Below are 23,259 nucleotides of genomic sequence, written 5' to 3'. Positions count from 1 at the left end.
AATTTGCAGCCTTCCCTTACATGAATAGCTCCATTGAAGTCAACAGGCCCTAAGTAGGGGTTGTGCAAGAAAGAATTACAGAATCTAGCCCAGCTGCAGCTCAGACACCTACAATAGTTCACTCGCACAAGCGCTTCAGGAGATTGTGAGGAAGGAAAATAGGGTACGAGGCTTTGTGCAAACATGCCAGTTGGCTCTGGGAGTGATGTGGAGGAGGAGTGGAGCTGGACTCTGAGCACAAGAGTTGGTACTGGAGAAGGAGCGTTGCCAAGAATGTGATAAATATGATGGCAGCCATGGGGAGATTTAGAAACATATAGACTGTATAGAAGATTAAAAGGCGATGGAGTCCAAAATGAGAGATCTACTGGGAACAGGCATGGATGTAGGAATCACCCGCTGTTTATCCATGGAGGCCCATTCAGCCCAGGTTGTCTGGGAGCCATACTGAAACTCATCCTAAGGATGGTACTTTCAAAATTCAAGATTTCCTGGCCATCAATGAAAAGCCGTTGTATGACCAAAAGCCATCTTGTCTTTATAAGGGGGGAGGGAGAAGAGAAGAGTAGTTTTTAAGTATGGAGCATGTTAATTGTCATGCCTGACAGAGTAATTCTTTGTGGATCCACCTAAGATGACGAGAGGATCCTTTGAACTGGAACGGTTATTACAGTGACAGCAAAGCAGCTTTTGCTCTACCCTCTGTCTTGGCAGAACAAAATCCCAGAGTTATAGGTGGGAGACTGGAACGGAGGAAAACAGATAATAAATTACAAAAGAAAATTTGCCCCCAGTGAGCACAGTCAGTAGCAGCTGTAACAGAACTGGCTACGTACACAGTTTTTAATGCTGGCCACCTTTAAAAGTAATTTAAAGTTGTGTTCGCTCATGTATAGAATGAGTTCCCAAGGCAAAACTATTCATGGTCTTCTAATAATATGTATGTCTGTGGGTGTGTGTCTGTATAAATATATACGCACTTATAGAAAAGAGGAATTGATTGTCTGTTCATATGGCAATGTTTGTATCATCTGCTGGACGAGGGGGTATAAAACACAAAGTAAGAGTCCTTCAGGTCCTCCACAGGGCCAGGTTTTAAATCAAGTGTTTGATCAGTGGAAGAAAGTAACGTAATTATTTGGTAATTTATGGCATTATGGCAATGCTTTGGGATGACATCACTGTAAAATCAAAACAGCATTATAAAATGCAAATACAAAGAGAAAAAGATATGTAAAAGAGTCAAGTATCCCTGTTTAAAGGGTGTGTCCTTATCTTGAGTTAATTGATTATGTTTTAAAGGATAATATAGGTGATCATTTACCATAAGCATTTCCATCTACCCTTCACTTGCTAAGAACATATCAGGATGACTTAGGAACAAAAAATGAAGATGGACAGCCCATAGAAATGCTCCAGGAACTTTAAAATTAGAGTTTTACACCCAGCTCTGCCACCAATTTACTAAATAGCTTTAGTCATGTCATATAACCCCTCTGTTTATCTGTAACAGCGGAAGAGTGATACTAACCCTACTCTGCAGGGACAGAAATGAGTTAATATTTTATGCTTCATTTTTCTATATAAAAATTCATTGTGAGCTAGAATGAAAGAACACATTAAAGTTGTGTTTCAAATATATGTCTCTCCTCAAAATTGAACTATGAGAGACTGTTACTCTCAATAAACACTCTCCTCCGCTGTGCTAGGCAGCTGCTTTAGTATTTAACCATAACACTGATCTTTTCTTTGGCTGAGCAAAGGAGTAAAGAACCTTACAGAAAAGTGAAGACTTAAAACCTTTTTTAAATAATAAATTTGAAATTCATTTTTTCCTCCTGTAGCAACAACCAAGCCGCTGCAAAGCCTCAGTTTTTCAGTCCTACTCTTCTTCTCATCACCCAGGAAGGGAGACGGCAGCTCGCCCCGCAGCTGCCCGAGGGGAGGGCGCAATGCCCTGCAACGGGAGCTTCAGCAGAGACGAGAACAGAGGACCAGCCCCGCACCAAGGTGTTCCTTCACTCTTTTTCACTCTTCTTTCCATGATGAAAACGAAATCATCTGGATTTCAGTTTCAAGAGAGTGAGAATCGAGAAAGATTTATGCATACAGAACTATGGAAGGAAATATTTTTGTGTATTATAAGGTGACCTATTCACAATAAAACTCCCCCAAACTGTATACAGATCGAGCTGGAAAAAACCCAACTCCTTTGAGTCACATTTGCCACAAGGGGAAAGAGAAGCCAGACATGATGTGTACCTTTCCATACTCTATTTTGGGATTTTAAGATCCTATTTCTTTCAGTTGAAAGATTTTTCTTAAACTTTGCTTTTGCATAACTCTTATAATATTAACATAGCCAGACATGGGCTGGTCTGTGACCTGAGGAAATGCAAAGCACTTTGGCAGATAAACAAATAACATCATTCAGAAAACAAGGAGACTTTTCTTGTTTAGTTTGCTGCTATGATTGAGTTTCTAAACAAAACGGAAATGTGTGGCATGATTAAAATCATCAGCTCACCTCTGCATAAATAAAATTCATTCATTCTGCACTCCATCCGTGGAGTCAAATGTGGGAGAAGGGGGTATTTAAGTGCCATTTTCAGGAAAGTACATGTAATTCTGCATGCAAAAAATGAGCAGACGTGCCTTTAGCTGCTGTGTATCGGCAGTCCAGTTACCCACCTGAACACAATTCCTGTGACGGTACCAGCAACTGCAGCCATTGAGACCACACATTAGGCATACGAAACAACACATTTTTTTTTTCCTGCGCTATTTCAAAACCCAGGTCTTCTTGCAAGCTGAGACCTCAGCTCCAAATACACAAGCACTTAAATCTGGAGTTTAAAATTCACATCTAAATCAGTCCCTACCCCAGTGTTCAGATGAACCCAACCCTGCATCTGCGCAGTTGGCATTGCCTCTGGCTGTGGGGATTTAAAAACACAGGTTCACCTTTGCTGTGCTGCATGAATAGCAAATCTCCTTGCACAAGTGCAGCCTGCAACACCACTTAGTTATGCTGTCTGGTAAGCAAGTGATAAATTGACAGCGGAGTCAGAAAGAAAGGCAAATTCCTTAAAGATTCTGTAGGTGGTCACCTGTAGATACAACATATGCATATACAGAGGGAATTTAGTTAAACCTTTGGAATTTAGATCTCTGAAACTTGGACACATTTACCTGAGTATAAATTTTATTATATTTTATATAGAATTACATTATTAGCAAGAGGAAGGAGGATTCCCAGGAGACAAGGAAGATAACTTTCTTAAATGGGGAAGCCAGGGCAGAAAGGTGCAGTGATTTGCTGGGTCCCATGGGGACAAGCAGCCAAAGCACAGCGAGAAACCAGAGGTCCCCGTCCCCCTGTGCTCTGCCTCGCTTCAGGGGTGGCCAACCTCATTCTGCAAACGGCACAAACGTGCAGTAACATCGCTCACCAGTCGCAGCACCTCAGCTTCCACTAGTATTGCCCACTCCTGCCTTTGCTTTTTAATTGATGGGTTTCAGAGTGAAATTTTCTTGGAGATTTCTAGTTTGGGTGTTGCACATCTCTAAAAGCCTGCATGCAAACAGTGATGGGCTCTGCAAGACAAAAGCAGGAGCATCTGCAGATCTTACGGACACCTTTGAAGAGCCCCAGTGAGAACTTTGCCCTGTGCGATACAGATGATGATTGCCTTAGAGAGTAGAAGGGAATAATTTGTTTCCCATTCATGCCAACAGAGCTTTGCTTGTCAGGAATTTAGGTCTTTCTCCCCTGGGAGGTATAAAGCTGCATCTTTAAAGCTGATTGCACATATCTTCCTGTCTAGACAACGCAAGCTACTGCCAGAAGGAAAGTATAAAACTGGGGAACGAATTCACTAGTCTTTGTGATTTTATTTGCTTGAAAGTAATCAGCTCTCTTGCTTGTTTCAGCTCACTGTAACATGAGGCTTAGTCCATTAACCGCTGCATATTACTTGCTATCTCCCCATGGAAGCCACTCGAGCTTCCCCCCGAACGGGGTGTGCATGTGTGTGGTCAGCTTTGAGAACAGCGCCGGGGTGATTCAGATGGACCATCCCGGGCCGGCAGTGAAAAGTGGGAAAACAGAGCTCGACTGGCAACGCTTAATTAGAAGCAAATACAAAGCGCGTGAGAAATCGCTTCCTCCTACTGCTTCCCTTTTCCTGCTGTACACAAGGAGATAAGAAAGCACTGAGAGGCTCGCCAGGAGCAGCACGTGGTTGTGGCACTGGCTGCCCTAGGATGGAGCCCCAGCTCACCCAACGCCCACCTTCCTCTAGAAACAGCGAGAGGCTGCAGAGTTAAACCCGTGTCTCAAAGCTTTTGACGCCGCAAACTATTCCCCTGCTCAGGCTCTTCATCAGCCCTTAGGCTGTTTTCTGTGCCAGCAAGCATTTTCGGACACTCCGCAGCGGACAAGAGGAAGATGTGCTTGTCGGAATAGCCCCTGCTTGGCACAGTGTTTGTCGTGCCTATTCAGCTTCCTTCCTGTTGGAAGCAACTTTGCATCTTGGATTTGATCATTAATTCTCATCATTAATACCCTTTGACTGCAACAATTTCAAGAATTTTTTGGGGGGTCTTTACTCAACAATGCTCCTACCAAGATGGAAAATTTCACTGTATTGTCTCAGGGAGAGCGGCATATCAATAGCTGTCAGTAACGAAGACAAAGACCTCATCCAGACACCGTATCATGTAGCGGCTTGCCTGCCTGCTTCACTTAGAGCTGACGTTGAGCAATAAAGTTGAAACTTGTCACATGGTTTTGTTCAATTTAATGTGCTTGGGACACAGCAAAAGAACACAAACCAGAAGGAAATCTCTGCCTCGGTTCCTTTTGCTCCTTACCGAAGCAGTCTAAAAAGGCCTCCGAAGATAATCCTTTGAACATCTGATTCTGCTAAATGATGAGGTTTTATTATACTCAATTTTAAGTGTTTCTTATTTTGGTGACAATTTTGTCAAAATTCCAAGGACTGAATCTCATTTGCTCCGCTGCTCCTTACAGCAAATGACAACCAGACTCCCAGTGTCTAACTGGGATTTCTGCTTCCGCATGGGGTTAAAATACAGGTCTGAGACAGAGATGTCAGCTCTTGGGAGAAAGCAGTTGGGGTGTTTTGTTCCTGACTCTCCTGACACCGATCTTACATTGCAATGTAAGCAAGTTCTTTCCTCTCCATGCCTCAGTTTCCCTACCCCTATGAAGAGCTTATCCTGTTTTCAAGATGCTTTGACTATCTATCTCAGCTGAAAGTTTAAAAGAAGAGGCACTATGCATCTGACTACCGCACATGTACAGATATGGAGATGTGGAGATCAGATTTTCATAGCTGGGTGAAAATATGATTTTTTTCCTACTAAGAAAACCAGCTGTGTCATTAAAGAGCTTCCATGCACATTCATGACAAAAGATTTAAACTTCTCCCAGCATGACAAAACTCTCTCTACCACAAGTAAATCAGAGGGTGCAAATCTGCTGATTTTGACTGAATTGCACTGGGGGAGTTCCTCGGCACGGGGCTCTGCCACCAGTTAGCAAAGTCATTCCCTTGCTGGCTGTCGGAGGCACCGTGGGAACCGGCCTCAGCCCAGCTGGAGCAGGATGGTGGCAATCAGAGATGTTTCCTTATCACCTAACCTCGCAGCTTCCTCTGCCACAGTCAGTTCATCCTTCCTGGCACACAGTCGAGGCAGTGATGCTTCAGGTGCAGCCCCAGGAGCACCGTGCTGTGCAACCAAGATGTGGCACAAAGCTTGAGAGCACCATGCTGAAAAGGGGCAAGATGGGACAGTGGTAGCAGCAGCAAGAGCACTTTGTAGTTACTCGGTTCAGCCTGAAATGATTGATTTGACTGCACTGAACGAAATCCCCAGAGCTGAGCCAGGACTTAGTGCCAGGCCTCCTCTGAGGTGGGTTTGGGGTCCAGGAACCAGGGCCTTTGCTAAGGCACTGGCTATTTGACTGACTGTCAGCCAGATTTTGGAAAGGATCTTGGCCAAAAAGCGTTTTTGGGAAAAAGAAAAAAAAGAAAGAAAAAAAAAGAAGGGAAAAAAAGCAAGCCCCAGAAACCTCTCTCCTCCCCAATTTCTTTCTCATGCTGAAACCCACAACATGATGCATACTCAGAGAGAGAATACTCCAGTCTGCTGGAAGCACCAGGGCTTCAACAGTTGTTTCAGAATGAAATAGAGACCCTAGAAGATTTTCACCGAGCAGCAGCAGGCAGGAGGAGTCCAGTCCCTTTCCCCCGGAACAGCCATTAGCCTGGCGAGCATGACGCTCCCCCCGGACACGAGAGACCCAGGTGCGAGTCCTTGCTCAGCACGAGGCTCTTCCAATTCAATGGACATTGGTCTTGAGAGAGGAAGGGAGGAACTGGAGGCTTAGCTGGACGGTGAAGCCCATGAACAGAGAGCTCAGATGTGAGTTTACAGGACACTGTCCACGCTGCATGAACTTCTCCTGCGGATACTTGAGTGCGCTCTGAACAGGACGAGTTATGTCGGAGTTACTGCTGCGCTGGAAGCGTCCACATTCATGGCAAACAGCCACAAATTTGAACTCTGGTTTACTGCACACCGACTCCCCCATGTACTCTTCTGCAGGGAGATCACACATGAAAAAGTAGCCTAAATTTTGCATCTTCTAATCCAGGCATATTCCTAATAGAAGGAAAAGCCAAGGCCGCCTGCATCTCACAGGCATCACCCTCAAACCAGTTGGCATAGTCTCCTTCCCCTCTCCTCTGCCAAAATTACTTTCTATCAAAAGCAATGTATTTTGAACTGGGCTCAAAAGTCTCGGTGAGAGCTCTTCAGTCACCTCTAACTCAAAGCAGGTTGGCACATGGGAGAATTCCCCAGCTCCCTCGAGGTACACGGTTCACTGATCACCTGCCCTGCACCTCTGCACCCCAACCATACCATGGAGCAATCCTGCCTGCCCTTCTCTTAGAGGCAAGCTGCACTCGCTCAGCCGTCACATCTGGGTGATAGTGCCCCTTTCACACAGGAGGATGCAGACGCAGCGTAAAGACTAAGCAACAGAGGATGCAACTTCTCTCCCGTTAAATTCTCCCAGTAGCTACTTATCCTCACCGTTATCCAGCAGTTCTCTTCTTGCATTAGTGTTAGGGAAAGCATACAGGTCAGCTCTTCCTCTAATCTTGGTTTATTAGGTATCATATTTGATATTCCCTGTTACTCAGTCCAGTCCTGCATCTAAACAAAAGCAAATTTCAGGCTCATCCTCGTTTTCCTACACTACTTTTGATTTGTCTAGCAATTTCATTTCCTCAGTGCCTCCACTGAGCCTTCAGATGGACAGATCTCAAGATACAGCCACGCTATCAGCACGCTAGCAGTACAGTGTGAGGGGCACTGATTGACCTACCCTTACATTCAATGGAATATTAGTTTTGAAGAGAATTTCCCAGACATACCTAAAATCTGCATTTTCGGCATTGCACATCTATCCCTGCATTAGCACATGTAACAACAGTAAATACATCCACGACCCAACAGCTCAAAGCTGAAGAGGCACCTACAACCATCACAGTTGTGCAAACAAGCCCGGTAGTCCTGCAGGTAAATCAGGCATGAAACGTGCAGTCAATCTGTCACACACCGTTCTCAACTTGGGGACAGAAATCCCTGCAAGCGCCAAAAGCCGCCGAGAGCCTGCGCGAGTCTCCTGCTCGTTAGAAAAGGGAAGTGAAGGCCACCAGAATGGTACAAAGATGTTGCACAGCACGAGCTGGCTCTGCTGTTTGAGTCCAGCACAACCTGCCCACGGAAGTGCAAACATGCAGGGCTTCGTCCCGGACCTTGGACTTCCCCTTTGCTGAACAGAGCGAAGAGGTGGGAGTTCCTAGAACGATTACTGAAAATAATGCTGGGAGAGATCTCAAGGAATCATTTATTTCATCTCTCCTGTCCCAAGCAGAATTCAAACATATCCACGTCCTTCCTAGCAGATGTTTGCCTAAAAGCATGCAAAGATGGAGATTTTTACCCCTCTGAGCAGGGCGTGCTACCGCAGGGTGAACTTGGACAGAGCTAGGTTTGTGTTCGGATTACCACCTCTATCCCAATCACATCCATAAGCTCCTTACACAGGAGCAGTTACTGCCTTTCCTAATGGACAGTCTCTTCCAGAGGCTTGACTGGAGGAGTTGGATGCAAATAAGCATCTGCCCCTCAACTTTGGTGAAAAAGAGTTGGAAACTGATCATGCCCACCCCTCCTCTGTGGTCTCAGTGACCAGGTGGACCTGCAAGATGGTAGGTGCATGTAAACTTCAGCTTTGTCCTTGCTATGCAGGATTTTCTTGCTGTTCTCAGTGACTTAACATCTAGGGGATACTCACACTGGCATTCAACTTACATCCCTAAAATAGAAGCCTGAGTTTCTCTATAGTGAACAGCAAGCTGTAGTTTCCTCCCAAGAGTGACTCAGAACACCTAAACTGGGAGCCTGCGCTTCTCCATGTGACTCTAGATGGTCCCTGAAGTTAGATGGTGTGAACATTACATGGCATGCATGGTTTCCCTCTTCCTCCCCCAGCCAAACAAAGTAAATGCCCTCTTCCGTGTGGCCCATCTAGCCAGAGGTTTTGATTAACCAGACTCTTCTCCTGCCGTACTTGGAGTGCACAACTGGTGCAGAGCCCTGTGCACAAACTCTCGGGGCTAGACACGTGAAGAGGAGGAAGCGGCATCAGAAAGATAAACCACAAGATAAGGCCTGGAGGATATGAGATCTGCTGGTCTGTAGCTTCAGAGCACCCAAAAGAAAAATCTTGCATGCAAAAAGCAGTTTTCAAAAAATAAATATTGCAGGCCAACACCATGCTGCAAAAACTAGCCAACATCTCTTCTTCCAGAAGGTTCAGCTGGATAATTAGTCATGAGGAGGGTTAATTTAATGGGAAAACTTTTTTAAAAACAGATTTTTTTAAAAAGAGATTGTATTTTAGAAAAGGTAATCAAAATAGTGAAAAAGCAGTATATCAAAAGTGGTTGTAAAATGTATGGGACATGAATGGGACATTCAGCCTCAGCATAAATCCCACCGCTTTGGTGGGCTTCTCCCACTCAGGGCAAGCTTGGTTTCTCAATATTTAAGTCCGAATGTCTAAGAGAAAGCACTGGATTCAAGAAAGCTGCTATGGAGATGCCCTAGGGCTCCAGAAAAATCCCAAGGGTGGTGCGTTCATGTCTGTCATTTGAGAAGCGCTGAGGGTCCCCAGCGCCAGGTCTGCAGCCCACAGGAGAACCCCAGCCCTGTCACCCCTGGGTCAACACTGTCATTCCTGCTCTGGGGCTGAACACAGAGAGAACCTGTTGAAAACAATTTCATTTAATTTCCTTGCAACCAGTTGCCTTCAACTCATGCAAACTTTCCTCAACACAGCACACACCTTTTAAAAATCTCTCCTGTTTAATTTTTTCTGTTTCTGTAGTGTTTGCATCTGACAAGAACACAAAAGTTAAAATTCACTCAGGGGAAAGAGGGGAAAAAAAAAAAGAAACCTTGAAGCCAAATAACTTATGACATGAAAGCTTTGGATTTTACTAGCCTTCCCAAGTTTCAGATGTCATAAACCATACAGGTGCAACTACCTCATTGCTCAGCACCCATATGAACCTTGTTATGTTAAAGTGAACACAAATCCAACTAATACTTCCAGGTTTATAATAAATCCTCATAAAAAAACTGTCCATATTTTCCCCATATGCAGGCACAGCTGCGCAGAGGCACATCTGCTCGGGAAACTAATGTGGATCTTTGAATTTATAGTTTAAGATCCTTAAGCTTGATGGCAAATTATGATAAAACTAGGAATATCAGTTCCTGTCTCCAACAGAAGATATAAATCCCTCTTTGATTGATATTGATTACAGGAAGGAAACAAAGCACTTATATTTCCCCATGTCATGAGAAACTCCTTCATTGCAATAAACATCCGGTCGATAGGAATATCTTGGGAAGGTAAATGATACTATATTTGTAAGCAAACTGAGAAAAAAGCAAGTGCTGATTGGCCACATAGTTCATACATCATACATCCACGTAGCTTCAAACACACCACAGCGGGTTAGGAGTTTGTCAGATTCATAAACTAAAAAGATTGCATATATTAAAGTATGTCAAATGTGATTGCTATTTATTATTATCCTGCGCCCTTTACTCAAATATCCAGTCCATACATGTAAGTCCAGCTTAACTGAAGTAAACAAATTCATTGATTTAACAATTTATGGCTTGATTTTAAAAGGGAGTGAGCCTGCAGGGGAGTATCTAACATATGTTTGAAGTTAAGCACAAATGAACCCCGTGAAATTACTGGTATTGATCACATGCTTAAAATTAAGCATAAATGTCAACATTTTCCTGTTCACGCTTGCCATAGCAAGTGCCGAGTGTGATAGGAACATCTGCAGGGTGCACCCCAACTTTGCTTAGTGAAAGTTGTAGCTGTGCCTGATCTGTGCAGCTGCCACACATCATTACCAGCAATACGGCACTGATGCCTTGCAACCCCCACCAAAAGCCTGGCTTTCCTTCCTGAATGGCACTGGCTGAAACGAGGAGGAAAGGAGTGAAAAAGACTGATGTGGCCCCAAATGGCCACAGTACAACTACTCAGCCATTATTTTACGTTAGACTTTGAAAGGTGAAAGAAAAGCCTTTCACCCTCCACAACAGAAGAAGGGTTCAGCTCATCCACCCCTGAGGTCAGCAATGGGCCAAATTTTGTTACCTCCATCACTGTCAGCTTAGATTTCGTTCACGGGTTTCAGCAGGTGACATCCCTTCTCGTACGCATAGCTAGGACCAGAACTGGGCTCTTTAGGGCAATATAAATGACACCTCAAAAGAGATATAACATTTTGTTTCTGTAGTGACATCAGCCCAAATCACGAGGGAGCTCCTGCCTAAACTCATTCACCCTTTCTCTATAAAATTGCAAAGCCGATAAACATGTCCTCTATATTCACAGCTTTATAGAGCCAAACTTTTTCTCGAAATCATCCCCACTGCTATGTAACTATCTTGCCCTGCTGTCTCCTTATCACACGGCTACTACAGCTAGTACAGGTTTCCCTGCAGTGGTGTACATCCAGGACAAAAAGCGGCAGCGTTACCACAGATGACAAGCAGAACTGCATGCAAGGTGGGACACAGCATCAGCAAGTTACATATAAACCAGGCGCTACGTTGAAATGGATGTACTGAGTGCTTGAATTACAGGACAAGGGGCAATGGGTGCAAGCTGGAACACAGGAGGTTCCACTTAAATATGAGGAAAAACTTCTTTACGGTGAGGGTGACCGAACACTGGAACAGGCTGCCCAGAGAGGTTGTGGAGTCTCCTTCTCTGGAGACATTCAAAACCCGCCTGGACGCGTTCCTGTGTGATATGGTCTAGGGAATCCTCCCCCGGCAGGGGGATTGGACTAGATGATCTTTCAAGGTCCCTTCCAATCCCTAACATTCTGTGATTCTGTGATACACACAGGTGAAATTCACTGACCTAAATTTAAATGGGCTTAAAATTAGAAGTTCTACCACATAACCAGAGGACAGAAAAAAAAAGAAAAAAAGAGTAAAATCGCTAAAGAAAGAGCAAATGCATAAAAGACATTTCTAGCATAAGGCAGCTGTTAGCTCTGAGGAAACTCCATTTTAACATCGATACCTTCCTAATCCAACCCCCACAGAAGTTAATGAAGGTTGCTTTGCCTTTCTTTAAACCTCAAGAGAATCGTAGTTAGGCTGTATGGACCGGAGAGGAGCCGAGGTTAGACACAGCCAGGAACACGGGCAGCACCTCTCTGCACATGGACTTGCTCTGCAGGAGCCTTGGGGAGCACGGCTCCAAAGCCCTCGCTTACCGCTGGCAGGACAACGTGGTACTGCAGACCTAACGTGATCTGCTAGTGATTTTAAATCTCAGTTTGGTAGGTCACTGAGCTGCACCGAGTTTGAAAGCCAGGCTTGATGTCTGTACATTTTGCACCTCACAAAAAGCCCTAGTTTACACAGAAGGGTCTGTTCTCAAGAGAAAATGGGTTTAGCTGGAATTCAGGACAGCTGGACATCTTATGACGGAGCTGGGTCACAGAAGGTTTAACATGTAGCCCAGAAAAGGTGGCAAATATTTCGCCTAAGTTCCTGAGCTTTCACAAGCTAATCCAAACCGACCTTCCAAACATCTAGGACTTCATCACAGTTCAACTTCAGACACTTCATGCACATCTATGAGCACACCCAGGTTCACATGCTCCCCCTCTTTCAGGGACAGCCCTCAGCAAGACTTCCAAATACGAACTCACCCCCCACTTTTCCTCTACGGAGTTGGTCTCCAGTCCCTTACCTGGACGACAGGGTGGCCTCCAGTCGGTGCCTTGACGGCCCCTCGGCTTCCCTCCGTCTCGTAGTGCGCCCGGTGGTGGGGCTTCGGCTGCACCTCGATCCGCAGCTCGTAGGAGCCGGACTGGCTGGAGAGCGGCCACTCAAGGGGCGGGAGCGACTGGACGGGCAAACTGGGCAGAGAGAGACCACAGCAGCTGAAACTCTAGCACTTTATTTCTCAAAGCCCTGATACCTTCCTCCTCCAAGCACCCCACGAGGGCTGCTCTTGATGAAGCGTTTAGGAGTCTGCTGTTAATTTCAATGAGGATATGCTGTCCTGCTCACATCTGATTACAAACTCTGATGAAATTCAGGGTGAACATAATAATTTCTGTGGGCCTATCTCCTTGCAGAAGAGAATAGAATAAAATATTTCTATTTCTTAAATAGAAATATCTTTAGCGGTTATTTTTTCAAAGATCCACCTCTTTTATCTAGCTTTTGCTGTGCATCTTAAACTTTGATCACAGAACAGATATTGTGAAATATTAACTCCGTTTATCATTAGTTACTGGTTGTGTAAATTAATAATCTTTATCATTTCCATAAATATTAAAATGCATACAAATAAAATGCTAAATATTCTTACCTGATACTAGTTTTCCCGTTACCAAAATACACAAGGGTTTATAACATGAAATTAATACATTGAAATGTACAACTAGAGCTTGCACTGGATTTTAAACAACTCTCAATTTGTTAGTACAAACTGCTGCCAGGACCAATCTAACAAGCCAAGGAAAGTCACGGCCCATGTTCTTTCACTCGCAATTTGTGTTTAGCAGGTCAGGAGCAGCATGGGATAACATCAGTGTGGGGACAACCTCGCTGTCGAGAGGGATGGCAGGGCTGACAGGGTGCCAGTGGTGACTGCAAGTGGAGTCACACATTTGGCAACCTCTGTTCTGGCAGATATGCACCGCTCAGGGTCCAGACCTGCCCGCCGCCAGTGCCGGACAATGGAGGGGGTTGATGAGGGTAGTGCCAACTGGAAATTATGAAAATTTGGATTTGTCGTATGCTGTGCTATCAGTGAACCACTTCGATGATGTTTCTTCCAAATACAGATTTTCTTACCTCTCGCAATCACAATGGATTGGGCTCTCATTAACCAGTGCTGTCCCCGAGCACTTAGCTCTGGTCTGCAGCAGGATCTGCCCAAGGAAACACTCCCTACGGATCACTATGCATGACAGAGGACATCACGCCATGAGAAAACACACAACCACAAGAAGCATTACATACCTGCAGATAGGTATTGCAGGCACCAGTTGCTTTGTCCAGGATGGAGGTACCAACAAAATTGATTCTGGGGCTGAGTTTCTCCTGTCCTCCTGCTCGCAAGGCCCGTGGAAGTCAACAGTCTGAAAGACGTGACATGGAATGCTGTTTTTGTGGGAAGGCATTGATGAAGGATCAGGGCTGGTTTTCCAAATTTTCGTGGGAACACCACAGGAAGGATCCGTAGGAAGGCTGTTCATAGCATCCATGGACAGAGAAGCGCTGGGCAACTGCGTGTAAGTAACTGCAGAGTTGTCTTCTCTCAAGGGGATGCGAGGAGAGGATTGTGGAGAGGGGGTCCTTGACTGTCGTGGAGAAGTGGAAGGCAGCTGAGTACTGTAGAGCTCAGTGCAAGAGTACCTCCGTTTTGCACCAGGTGATGAAGACCTTGAGTTGGGACAGGGTGATGGTGAATGTCGTCCCAAGCAGGTTTCCTCCGTGATGCTTGTTCGTGGTGACATTATTGGAGAGGTTCTAGGAGAATAATGAGTATGGATGTTTTGAAACTGTGGACAAAGGTCATCACTAGGACCGTTATTTGGTGAAACACATGGTGATGTGCAAGGAGATACATTTGTCTCTGAAATGAAACTTGCAGAGGAGCCGCTACTAGCTGGGCTCAAACACAGTGGTTCTCTGTAGCCCTCAAAGCCAGGGACGGGCAGGGTAACCCTTGGGCTAGTGGTAGCTGAGTTTGACTGATGTTCTACCAAAAGAACATCTGTGTCTCTGCTGCGGAAGGGACCCCCTGAATGAATCAGTTCATGATATGGAGTAATTTCAATCCTAGGGCTCGGAGCAGAGGCCCCTGCAGCGTTGGCAGGGTGTGTAGGTGCTGTCCCTATGCTATCTGGCTGTCCATATCTGCCCATGGGATCTGCAGAAAGGCTAGAAAAAGGCAGGGGGCATGGCTTGAGGCCACAGTCCAAGACATCATGAGCGTATGTAACTCCAGAGGGTGGGCTGTTGGTTTTATGTGGAGTCGGTTCTTCTGGAAAAAGAAGGGTCTCTTTAAGACTATAAATATTATTACAGAAGCTGAGCAATCACGGATTAAAAAAAATGCATATTTATAAACTGGTTGTGATCTGATATTAGGTAAATATTTGTTTAATTCTTTTTAACTGCAATTAATGTTTGTGAGAAGTACTGGATTAACAGCCAGGGAAGCTCAAGTGCTCAGATCAGATGCAGCATGGACAGAAGCACTGCAAACACCTCCACACCGCCTGGCCGGACTCCCTCTACCTGAGCCCTGAGCTAGAGGGATCACCTGGAAGGGTCGACGCCACGTCAGCCCCTCTGCCCATTTCAACACTGGCCTTCCTACTCGTTCTGCCAAATACACCCCTTAGTGCCAATTGGGGTGTTGTGACTTAGGTCAACTTTTGTCAACTAGGAGCTGGACTGAGACCATCACGTCACAAAACCACTTCCAAATAGGTCTGTGTAAAACCAAAAGGTTGAGGAACAGCTTTTAGCGAAGGGAGAAAAGCCTTTCTTACACAGCAAAGTCCAGCCAGAAAAGGCTTCATGAAACCAAAGCTGAGCTCAAGCTCTTAAATTAAAAAGACAGTTCTGTGTGATGATTTGTTTGGCTCCGTAACGTGTCAGCAAGTGTTGGTGACAGGTTTCACATGAGAAAGCACCAGATGATCAGAAAACACATTCACAAATATTAGAAAAGAGAGAGAAAGGATCCAGCCCCATGGTTACAGGCAATCACTTTCCAACTTCAGCTCAAGGAACGTTTTGGCCAGAGAGAGATTATAAAATACACAATAACATGTAAGTATTCAGTGCAACCCTCTCTCCTGGTGCAAAAAAATCCTCAATTTTCAGAGATTCTCAGGCTTGCAAACTATCCCCAGGCTGCAGAGTACAGGGATGCTTCTAGGCAACACAGAATTCCCACCAGCATCACTGAGCCCAGTTCTGATCTCGTCCCAGCACCCCATCGGGTGCTTAATGCCAGTGGCATCCGAGAGAGCAGAGTCATGCCAGGTACTCCCAGGACAGACCCCTCGATGTACATCAGCTCCTGTAGCTTCCCCAGCCTGGGAGCTGAATATTATTTGTCATTACACAAAAGCATGCAAAATGCTACCAGGATTTTTATATGTTTTTAAAAATTTCAATGTACCCAGCAGGAAACATCTGAAACAGCTCCACGGTTTGAGATTAATTCTCACTATCTGCCCACTCCTGGGCACAGATTGGTACATGCTACAGGCGAAGAGGGTTTCATTTAAATATTATTTAAATAACTGTTCCAGCATTCTCTCTAACTCCTACACTACATGAGGCAGCATTTCCCACGAGCAAATAACATTGTATATAAAGCCAGGTAGGAGCTGACTGCTTTCTGCAAAAGATTGTCGTGAAACTTTTGCACACAGAGAGATTGTGATTTAGTTTCAGGGGGTTTCTGTTCGTTTTCAGTTTTAAATGCTTCTTAGTGTGAAAGCAAAATCTTCCACTGATTTTTGACTACTACTTTTTGTGCTCAATGTTTTGCACAACCTGGAGAAAACTCCACAAAAAGAAAAAATGTAGCAGGAACTGCTGAGCCTTTGTGTTTAGTAGGAAACCCCGACAGCCGACCAAACAAACCAACACACAGAATGTCTATGTGACGGGATGGGAGGCGACTGGGAGAGTCCAGCTTGAAGATTTCTTAAGGTTCCCTCTGGCTTTTAATCCCAGCACACAGCTGTTTTGGGGATGGGGAAAACGGCAACAAGTAACTGAATTTTGAGCCGAACATATTTTTAGCATCGTTGATCTCGGATATCAGAGCTTTGGCATTCACAGGAACAGTGTGTCATTCACATCACTCAAACTCTGACGCATCAAGCCTAGATATTGATGCTACGATTCACTTTGAATAAAACTCATCACTCCTTCGGACTCAGTAGAGCAACACACTCCTCCGCAGTCACACAAAACATCACTCCCACCGCTTTCAGGAGAATCACTTCGCTTTAAGCTCATGCAAGGAAGCAAAATCAGCACCAAGCAGAGCGAGGCTCGGCGCCAGGGCTTGGGGCAGGGTTCGTACAGGGACCAGCAATTGCAGAAAAGCTCTCCAGGCTGAACGGCTTCACATCAAGGAACGGGCGACCCTTTCAGTTCCCCATTCAACACACCTACAGTGAGAGCTGCCCCCACCGCACACGTCAAACCGCATCATCTGTGCCAGATACACAACAGGTAAAAAATTACAACTCCTTACAACGCGTGTCGAGCAGCAAAGCTGGCATGTGTAGATTTGTGTTGAGGGGTATGTGGAAAGCAAATGTGTATTTGTATGTAAACACGGAATTTTTGAAGTCTTCTGAATAACAAACACACACCACCACGTACACTTTCTGCCTACCAAAAACTGGGCTTTAGATAACCCAAGTTTATTTGCTTTTCTGTGAAATGTTGCATTTAAATGAGCACTTTCATCCTTGGCATTCACCCTCCAATAGGATCCACGTTCCAGATACTAATAACAATGTTTACGCACAACAACAAGCTGTGACGCGCCCTTGCCTTCACACAGCACCCTCACAGAGCTCCTCTGCAGAGCTCCATGGGCCGCGCAAACCCGCATCACGCAGAGGCAGCAAGCGAGGCAGGAGCCCTTTGCCAAGCAGACAACACCCACAGCCTTCTGTGGAGCAAAAATATTTAGTTTCCCCCAACGTGGCAAATTATCAATACAGCAGGCAGCAGCACCGGAGCATGGGCAAGGCTGCAGACCAGAAAACCTCGGCTCGTTTGAAGAGTGCGCGGGGAACCACGCCAGGTGGGGATGCCCAGGGGCTGAGGCTGCGTCGCGGGCAGGGGAGAGGCTGCCAGCCCTGACTCATCGGCTTCGTCAGGACCCGGGGCTTGGGGGGTTTGGGGAGATCTCCTGACCGAGTCCCAGCCCTGCATAACTTCAGAGGTACAATGAAGTCACTGTCCCGGGTGCTATTGCCCACGCGTGTGACGACACACGGTCTGTCGCCATGGAAATGCCGGTGATGCTGCAAGGCACGGCGCTGACCTCACCCGGGAGGGAGAAGGGGCGGCTGGGTGCAGCAGCAAGCGCTGCGAAGCAAACGGCCCTTCCATTGAAATCAGGAGAAATTCTGCTTTTTGCTTCAGTAGGAGGGGACTGGCTGCCCCGTTCCCGGCCAGCTTGGCTAAGGCAGGCTGGGGTTTGGCATCTGCTGGAGGAAGGGGCAGACCCGAGCCAACATCCCAGCTTCCCCAGGCGAGCACCACGGGAGTTGGACTTTGTAAACAGAGGCAAGCTGCTGCCTGTGAGAGGGGCAGCGGGGCACGGGGAGAGGTTGCTCCCCAGCAGCCCGGCTGCTTTCTCTGCATTTGCAGAGACCAGCGGGAACACGGAGCAGCCCAGGGCATGGGAATGGCTCCAGGCAGGTGGTCCCAGCAATACCCATGCTTCTCCCTGAGCTGCCAAGGTGAGCTTGGTTAGGGTGGCAGGAGCCAAGGACAGCAAACCTCACACTGCGGGCCCTCCGCCACACTGGAGCTGGCAGGGAGCAGCCCTGCTGCCCACCGGCTGGGCTCCCCAAGGAGGCGAGAGGCCATTGCACCCCCTTACAAGAGAATAATTATGTGACGGATCAGCCCAGCAAAGGTGTTTTTCAAGAACTGAGGCAGCTTTGAAACCTTTCTGCAGATGCCCCAGAGGTACAGCTTTGCACCCAAGGTTGTGCCACCTTCAAGGGTTCATCTGTCCCTGCATATAGCATCCCAGAACACAAACCGAAATACTCCTGCAAAGGACTGTCCTCTCCACTGCTTTTCTGACGGACATCTTGGTGATCAGCACAGCAGCTATTCAGCACAGCTCCTCTAATGCTGCATAGGCAGTTACAGTGCTTCCCCACCTCCCTTCACTTGAGCATTTCCCAGCCTGAGGTTTCACTGCTGAATCATCCTCTGATTCAGTACCAAAAGATCCTTCTTGTTTGAAAGGGGGTTAAAAGAAAGCAAGCTTCACACCCAGACAACACTAGCATCTCCTCATGCTCTCAGTCAGCTTCACTATCAGCAAACAGCCTACTCCCGTGTGTCACCCAAGGCTCACGACGAGGGAAGTCCTACCTCCGATCCCACCCAAACTGCCTCCGAGCTGCCAGCTCTTATTCCCTCCTTTTTTCCACAGCCTTTACCCATTACTAGTTCACAAGACCATCTCTCCCCTTCCCACAACAGGGAAGGGACGCAGGGCTCTTCGTGCTACCGTATTATAAACAAACAGCAAACCAGCTCCCATAGACAGACTCACCAGTGCTGCAGGCAGCTCCACCAACCCCCCGGGGCTGGGCAGCCTGCCCAGGTGGGGACCTTCAGGACTGCCCTTAGCGCCAATTAGCTAGAAGAGTTAAAACCCAGGTGAAAAAGATCAAGGGATTTAAGTTTCAAAGGACTTAACCCTTGATTTAAAAAACTCCTTTTCACACACCTCTGAAAGGAAAACCCACACCGGGTCCTGCTGGGCTCCAGAGGTTTCCCAAGCCGGACGGGACGCACAGCAGCGCGTGTGCGTGCACACAGGGCTCTGCAAGGGCCCACCCGCCACTGTTTTTAAAACAAGGCAGTAACTTCAAAGCCATTCACTCAGCCAAACGTGACCTTGCCAATTAGCATGAAATTAGGGAATAACAGATCACCCCAGCAACTGCATTTCACAATGGGTTTATACAATCAGCATCTAGGAAAAGCTAAAGATAGCCACGTGCGGTACAAGGGAGGGCAGGGGGAGAAGCTCAGTGTTGACCTCACATCCATTTGCTCCTGGGATTTCAATGGAGTTCCTTATTTGCATAAGTAAGAGACTCCAAACTTTTTAAATTAATTTGCTTATTGTCATTTGAAGGGGCCAGTCCAGAGCTTTTTTTGCATTTTTCAAAAGCCGAGTCGTCTGTTATTTACACTAGCTGCTTGGAAGCTCAAAGTGAAAGTTGGTTTCCTGAGTGAAATCTGGTACTGTTACATGTGCTCTGTGCTCCCCCGCGGCAGGGCTGCCGCTGAACACTGCCTCCTGTGTTCCCCAGCCGCTCCCAGGACTGACCTGCAAGATTTTTTTTTTTTTCCTCCTTTTAATAGCTTTGTATTGGGGAGAAAAAGAAGGAACGAGGCAAATTATACAGGGCTTGACACCTACAAGACATGGCAACATCCCTGGGAGCCTGCGTACATACAAACAAGCATTTAGCAGAATATTAATATTTATAGATGCTCCCTGCTTCCCCTCTCTATATTATGCATACATAGTCCTTGTACATTCGTACCATCATATGCAATGCAAGAGCCTGCTGAGCTACAGCAAAGGCTTCAGCCTACAAGAAAATACTCCTTCCAATATCCATTCTCACCTGCTGTCTTAGGGCAGGATTTGTTTGGAATCTTATTTAAAGATGAGTTTTGTTTGGATTTTAAGTTTCTAAACACCACTCAGAGGATCAGTCCTCAGAAGGGTTAACCTCAAATATTAAAAACTATGCAGCAGCTTTACCTGTCAGTGAATATTCAGCACCTTTCAAGTTTGAAATAAGCTAAAACTTGGGATACCACTAGCAAGACCTCCACATGTATCTCTCAGGGGAATGCATCTAACACGTACCTTTAAAAGGACAGAAAACATCTTCAATGCCCAAGTGAAATCAGTTTCAACCTAACAGCCCAGGATACCCGCTTTGCAGAAATCTCCTAAAGCCTGTTCACCTGGGCACGTCTCTGAGCTCAGTCTGCTGAAGGCAGATGTTTCTGGTTTGCAACTGCTGAGAAGAAGATAGCTAATTAAAGTCTGGCATGTAAGGGTAAAAGTAAAAGGCACATGAAAAATGGCACTTTGTACAGCACTCCTGCTTATGGAAATGGTTGGCTTAGAGAGGAATATCTGATATTAATAATATTGACCGTAGGATTTTTATTTACCCTTTTTTATCCTGTTGCTTTTATAGCAGTCCATGTTCCTGTTGTCTCAGGCACACATAAGCACTACTGAATGCCAACCACTTTCAGTAAGGGTATTTCTGGCATTTCCATGGCAACAAGTTGTGATATAGATCCTACTTTTGAAATGCAAGCTTAGATGGATACTGTCAAATCCCAACCTTTTAAAAAATTGTTTACCAGAAACAAACTTTCATCCTAGTCCATTCCTAGAGCCTCAAATTTACATTTTTTTCCCTAAAAAAATATGTATATATTTAAAAAAATCACTATAGCATGTTTACAGAGATTTGTTATTACAGGACTTGTTGTGAGCTGTGGGTGGAGCAGGCCAGACTCTGAGGAGACCAGAACCTCTTGCAAACAGGCTTTGAATGTAGGCACCAGACTGAAGTGCTGGGATCCACAGACACTTCTATGGTTTTGGTTCCATTTTGAATCCTCCACTGAAAAGGACTTGTTTTCCCAACTGCAGTTCAGATGAGGCCAGAATCACACATGAACAACGAGCATCGTTTACCACCGGCATGTGGATAAAGCCCTTCCTCAAAATTTGAACATTTTCTGCTCTCATGTAAACATGCTTTAATCTTTTGTACATTAAACGTCACGGATGTATACTGGATTGCTTACAGACTCTAGCTGGTGCCTTTTCAAAGCGAGGGAGAACGTTCTCCAGATTACAATGCTAGTATATATGGTTGTGATTTTTTTTTTATGCTAATGATTTCCATCTTTGGAACAAACAAAATTACTACTAATTATGGTTTCCAGCCATTCAAATGTGGAGAAAGCAGGCTCAAGAAGGAAGTTACTTCTACTACAAGCATACACTGCTCTGCATTTATGCGGTTAGAACATTAAACTTTCTACCCCCCACCTACGTACTATTATATTCTGTGGAACTTCCCACTTAAGGCTTCACAGCAGTACTCTCCACTATAAAGATGTGAAAAAATCAGCATCTGAAGCTTTCACTGAGATTTAATGTAGTTTCACTAAAATCACTGACCTCTCCCATCGTGGATTTATTTTAGCATGGTTTGATCTACATTAAACCTTGAGAGAAAATTTAGGTTTGTACATTTGATGACATTAACCATCCTCACTCAGCTTTGATGCTAATGCACATCTGTATATTTAAACACATAAACAAAGAATAAAACTCAGTAACAACTCTCTGTTTTGCTAATGATACCACGATTCAGGCCTAACAGGTCTCCTTCGCCTGCACTGTCCCCTAGGAACACAACATCTCTTTCTTCAAGTGCCCTAGAGAAATGTCACCTCTCAACTGTGCAGAAGCAAACCATGTGCATCTTAGAAACAATATCCCAGCAATTCTTTCCTCTGGGTTCTGTCTCTTTTGGCTTTGTCAGGTTTACACAAATTCATATTTTATGGGATAGGAAGTATCGATTTTTAGTATCACCAACAGAGAGAACTATCACTTAGAAAGTCAGGGAACACTTGTCACAGTGCTTTTGGTATCACAGACTTGCACAAACTCAGAAAAGTAGGAGAACAGTCTGCAAATCTTTCTGTTTTTTTAAATTTTAACTTAAGCTTATGGTGTTTGGACCCAAACTGGAAACTAGATCTCCCCAGCTCCTTGCCACCCAAACAGGATGGTCGGACTCATCGCAGGTAACTAACTCCATGGGGCTCCTAGACCTGGCACTCAGGCTGCCTTTTTGGGTTTCCAGAACACCCTCTACCATCATGATGATGGTCACAAGGAGACCGACCCAGCTGAGCTCTTCTGCTTCGTCCGTCACAGCTGTGCTCTCCCACCCGGCCTCCTTCAGATACTCCATCACCAAATGGGGACCAAGCCACTTGCCGCCAGTGACAGTGACCGTTCGCCAGAGCCCGCTGACCAAAGCACCACCGCAGACCCGAAAGCCCAGCCCCGAGCACAGCCTGTCGAGCAGCACCGCTCGGCACCCACCGCCGCGCCGTCCCGGGCGCTCACTCCGGGCCACACGGCTGCAGACGCAGTGAGGGGCGCCGGCGGGGCTGGCCCCGGGCAGGGCAGGGGCCCGGCAGCACCCCGGGTCTGCACCGCCCTCCGAGGGGCTGCTGGAGGGCTCAGGCAGCGCCCGGCCCGGCCCCCGGAGCCGCTCGGTCCGGCACAGGCGGCCCCGGGGCGCGGCACCGGCTCCTGCTGCGGCGGCTCCTCACCAACCTTCGATCGGCTTCAGGTAGTCGTAGTCGAAGAGGATGGAGAAGTCAAACTCCTCCTGCGGGCTGCCCTCCCGGGCCGGGCCGGGGCCGGGGCCATGCCCAGGGCCCCCCTCCTGCGGGTCGGGCTCCGGAGCCGGGGCGGCGGCGCTCATCGCGGCCAGAGCCCGCCTGGCAGCGGCGGGGCGGAGGGGAGGCTCGCCCGGGGCTGGCCGGCTGCCGAAAGGAGCCCGGAGCGCGACAGCCGCCGCGAAACCCGTCGGTATCTTTCCAAGTGCAAGTGGAGAGGAGTTGGAGGGAAGAAAAAAAAGAGGGAAAAAAGAAGGGAAACAAGCACAAAGGTGTCCCGGGGGTCGCTGAGACGGGCGCGGCTGGCCCTGA

The 23,259-nt window shown here is 46.5% G+C and overlaps 1 protein-coding gene across 1 annotated transcript in view; it reads right to left on the bottom strand.

Moving 5' to 3' along the window:
• The window catches only part of NFATC2 (nuclear factor of activated T cells 2), an 84,759-nt gene extending 61,726 nt beyond the window's left edge, over positions 1 to 23,033 (bottom strand). Inside the window, exons 1-3 of the mRNA XM_068416191.1 lie at positions 22,883 to 23,033; positions 13,696 to 14,722; positions 12,413 to 12,581 (exon numbers count right to left, since the gene is read on the bottom strand). Of these exons, the coding sequence (XP_068272292.1) occupies positions 12,413 to 12,581; positions 13,696 to 14,722; positions 22,883 to 23,033 (1,347 nt within the window). The remainder of the gene's footprint in view (positions 1 to 12,412; positions 12,582 to 13,695; positions 14,723 to 22,882) is intronic.
• Positions 23,034 to 23,259: the final 226 nt, after the last annotated feature.

This window comes from Nyctibius grandis, chromosome 19, assembly GCF_013368605.1.
Source record: "Nyctibius grandis isolate bNycGra1 chromosome 19, bNycGra1.pri, whole genome shotgun sequence".
Taxonomy (NCBI): Eukaryota; Metazoa; Chordata; class Aves; order Nyctibiiformes; family Nyctibiidae; genus Nyctibius; species Nyctibius grandis.
Note: the sequence above shows the minus strand (reverse complement) of the source record. Positions and strands in the feature narration are given on the sequence as shown.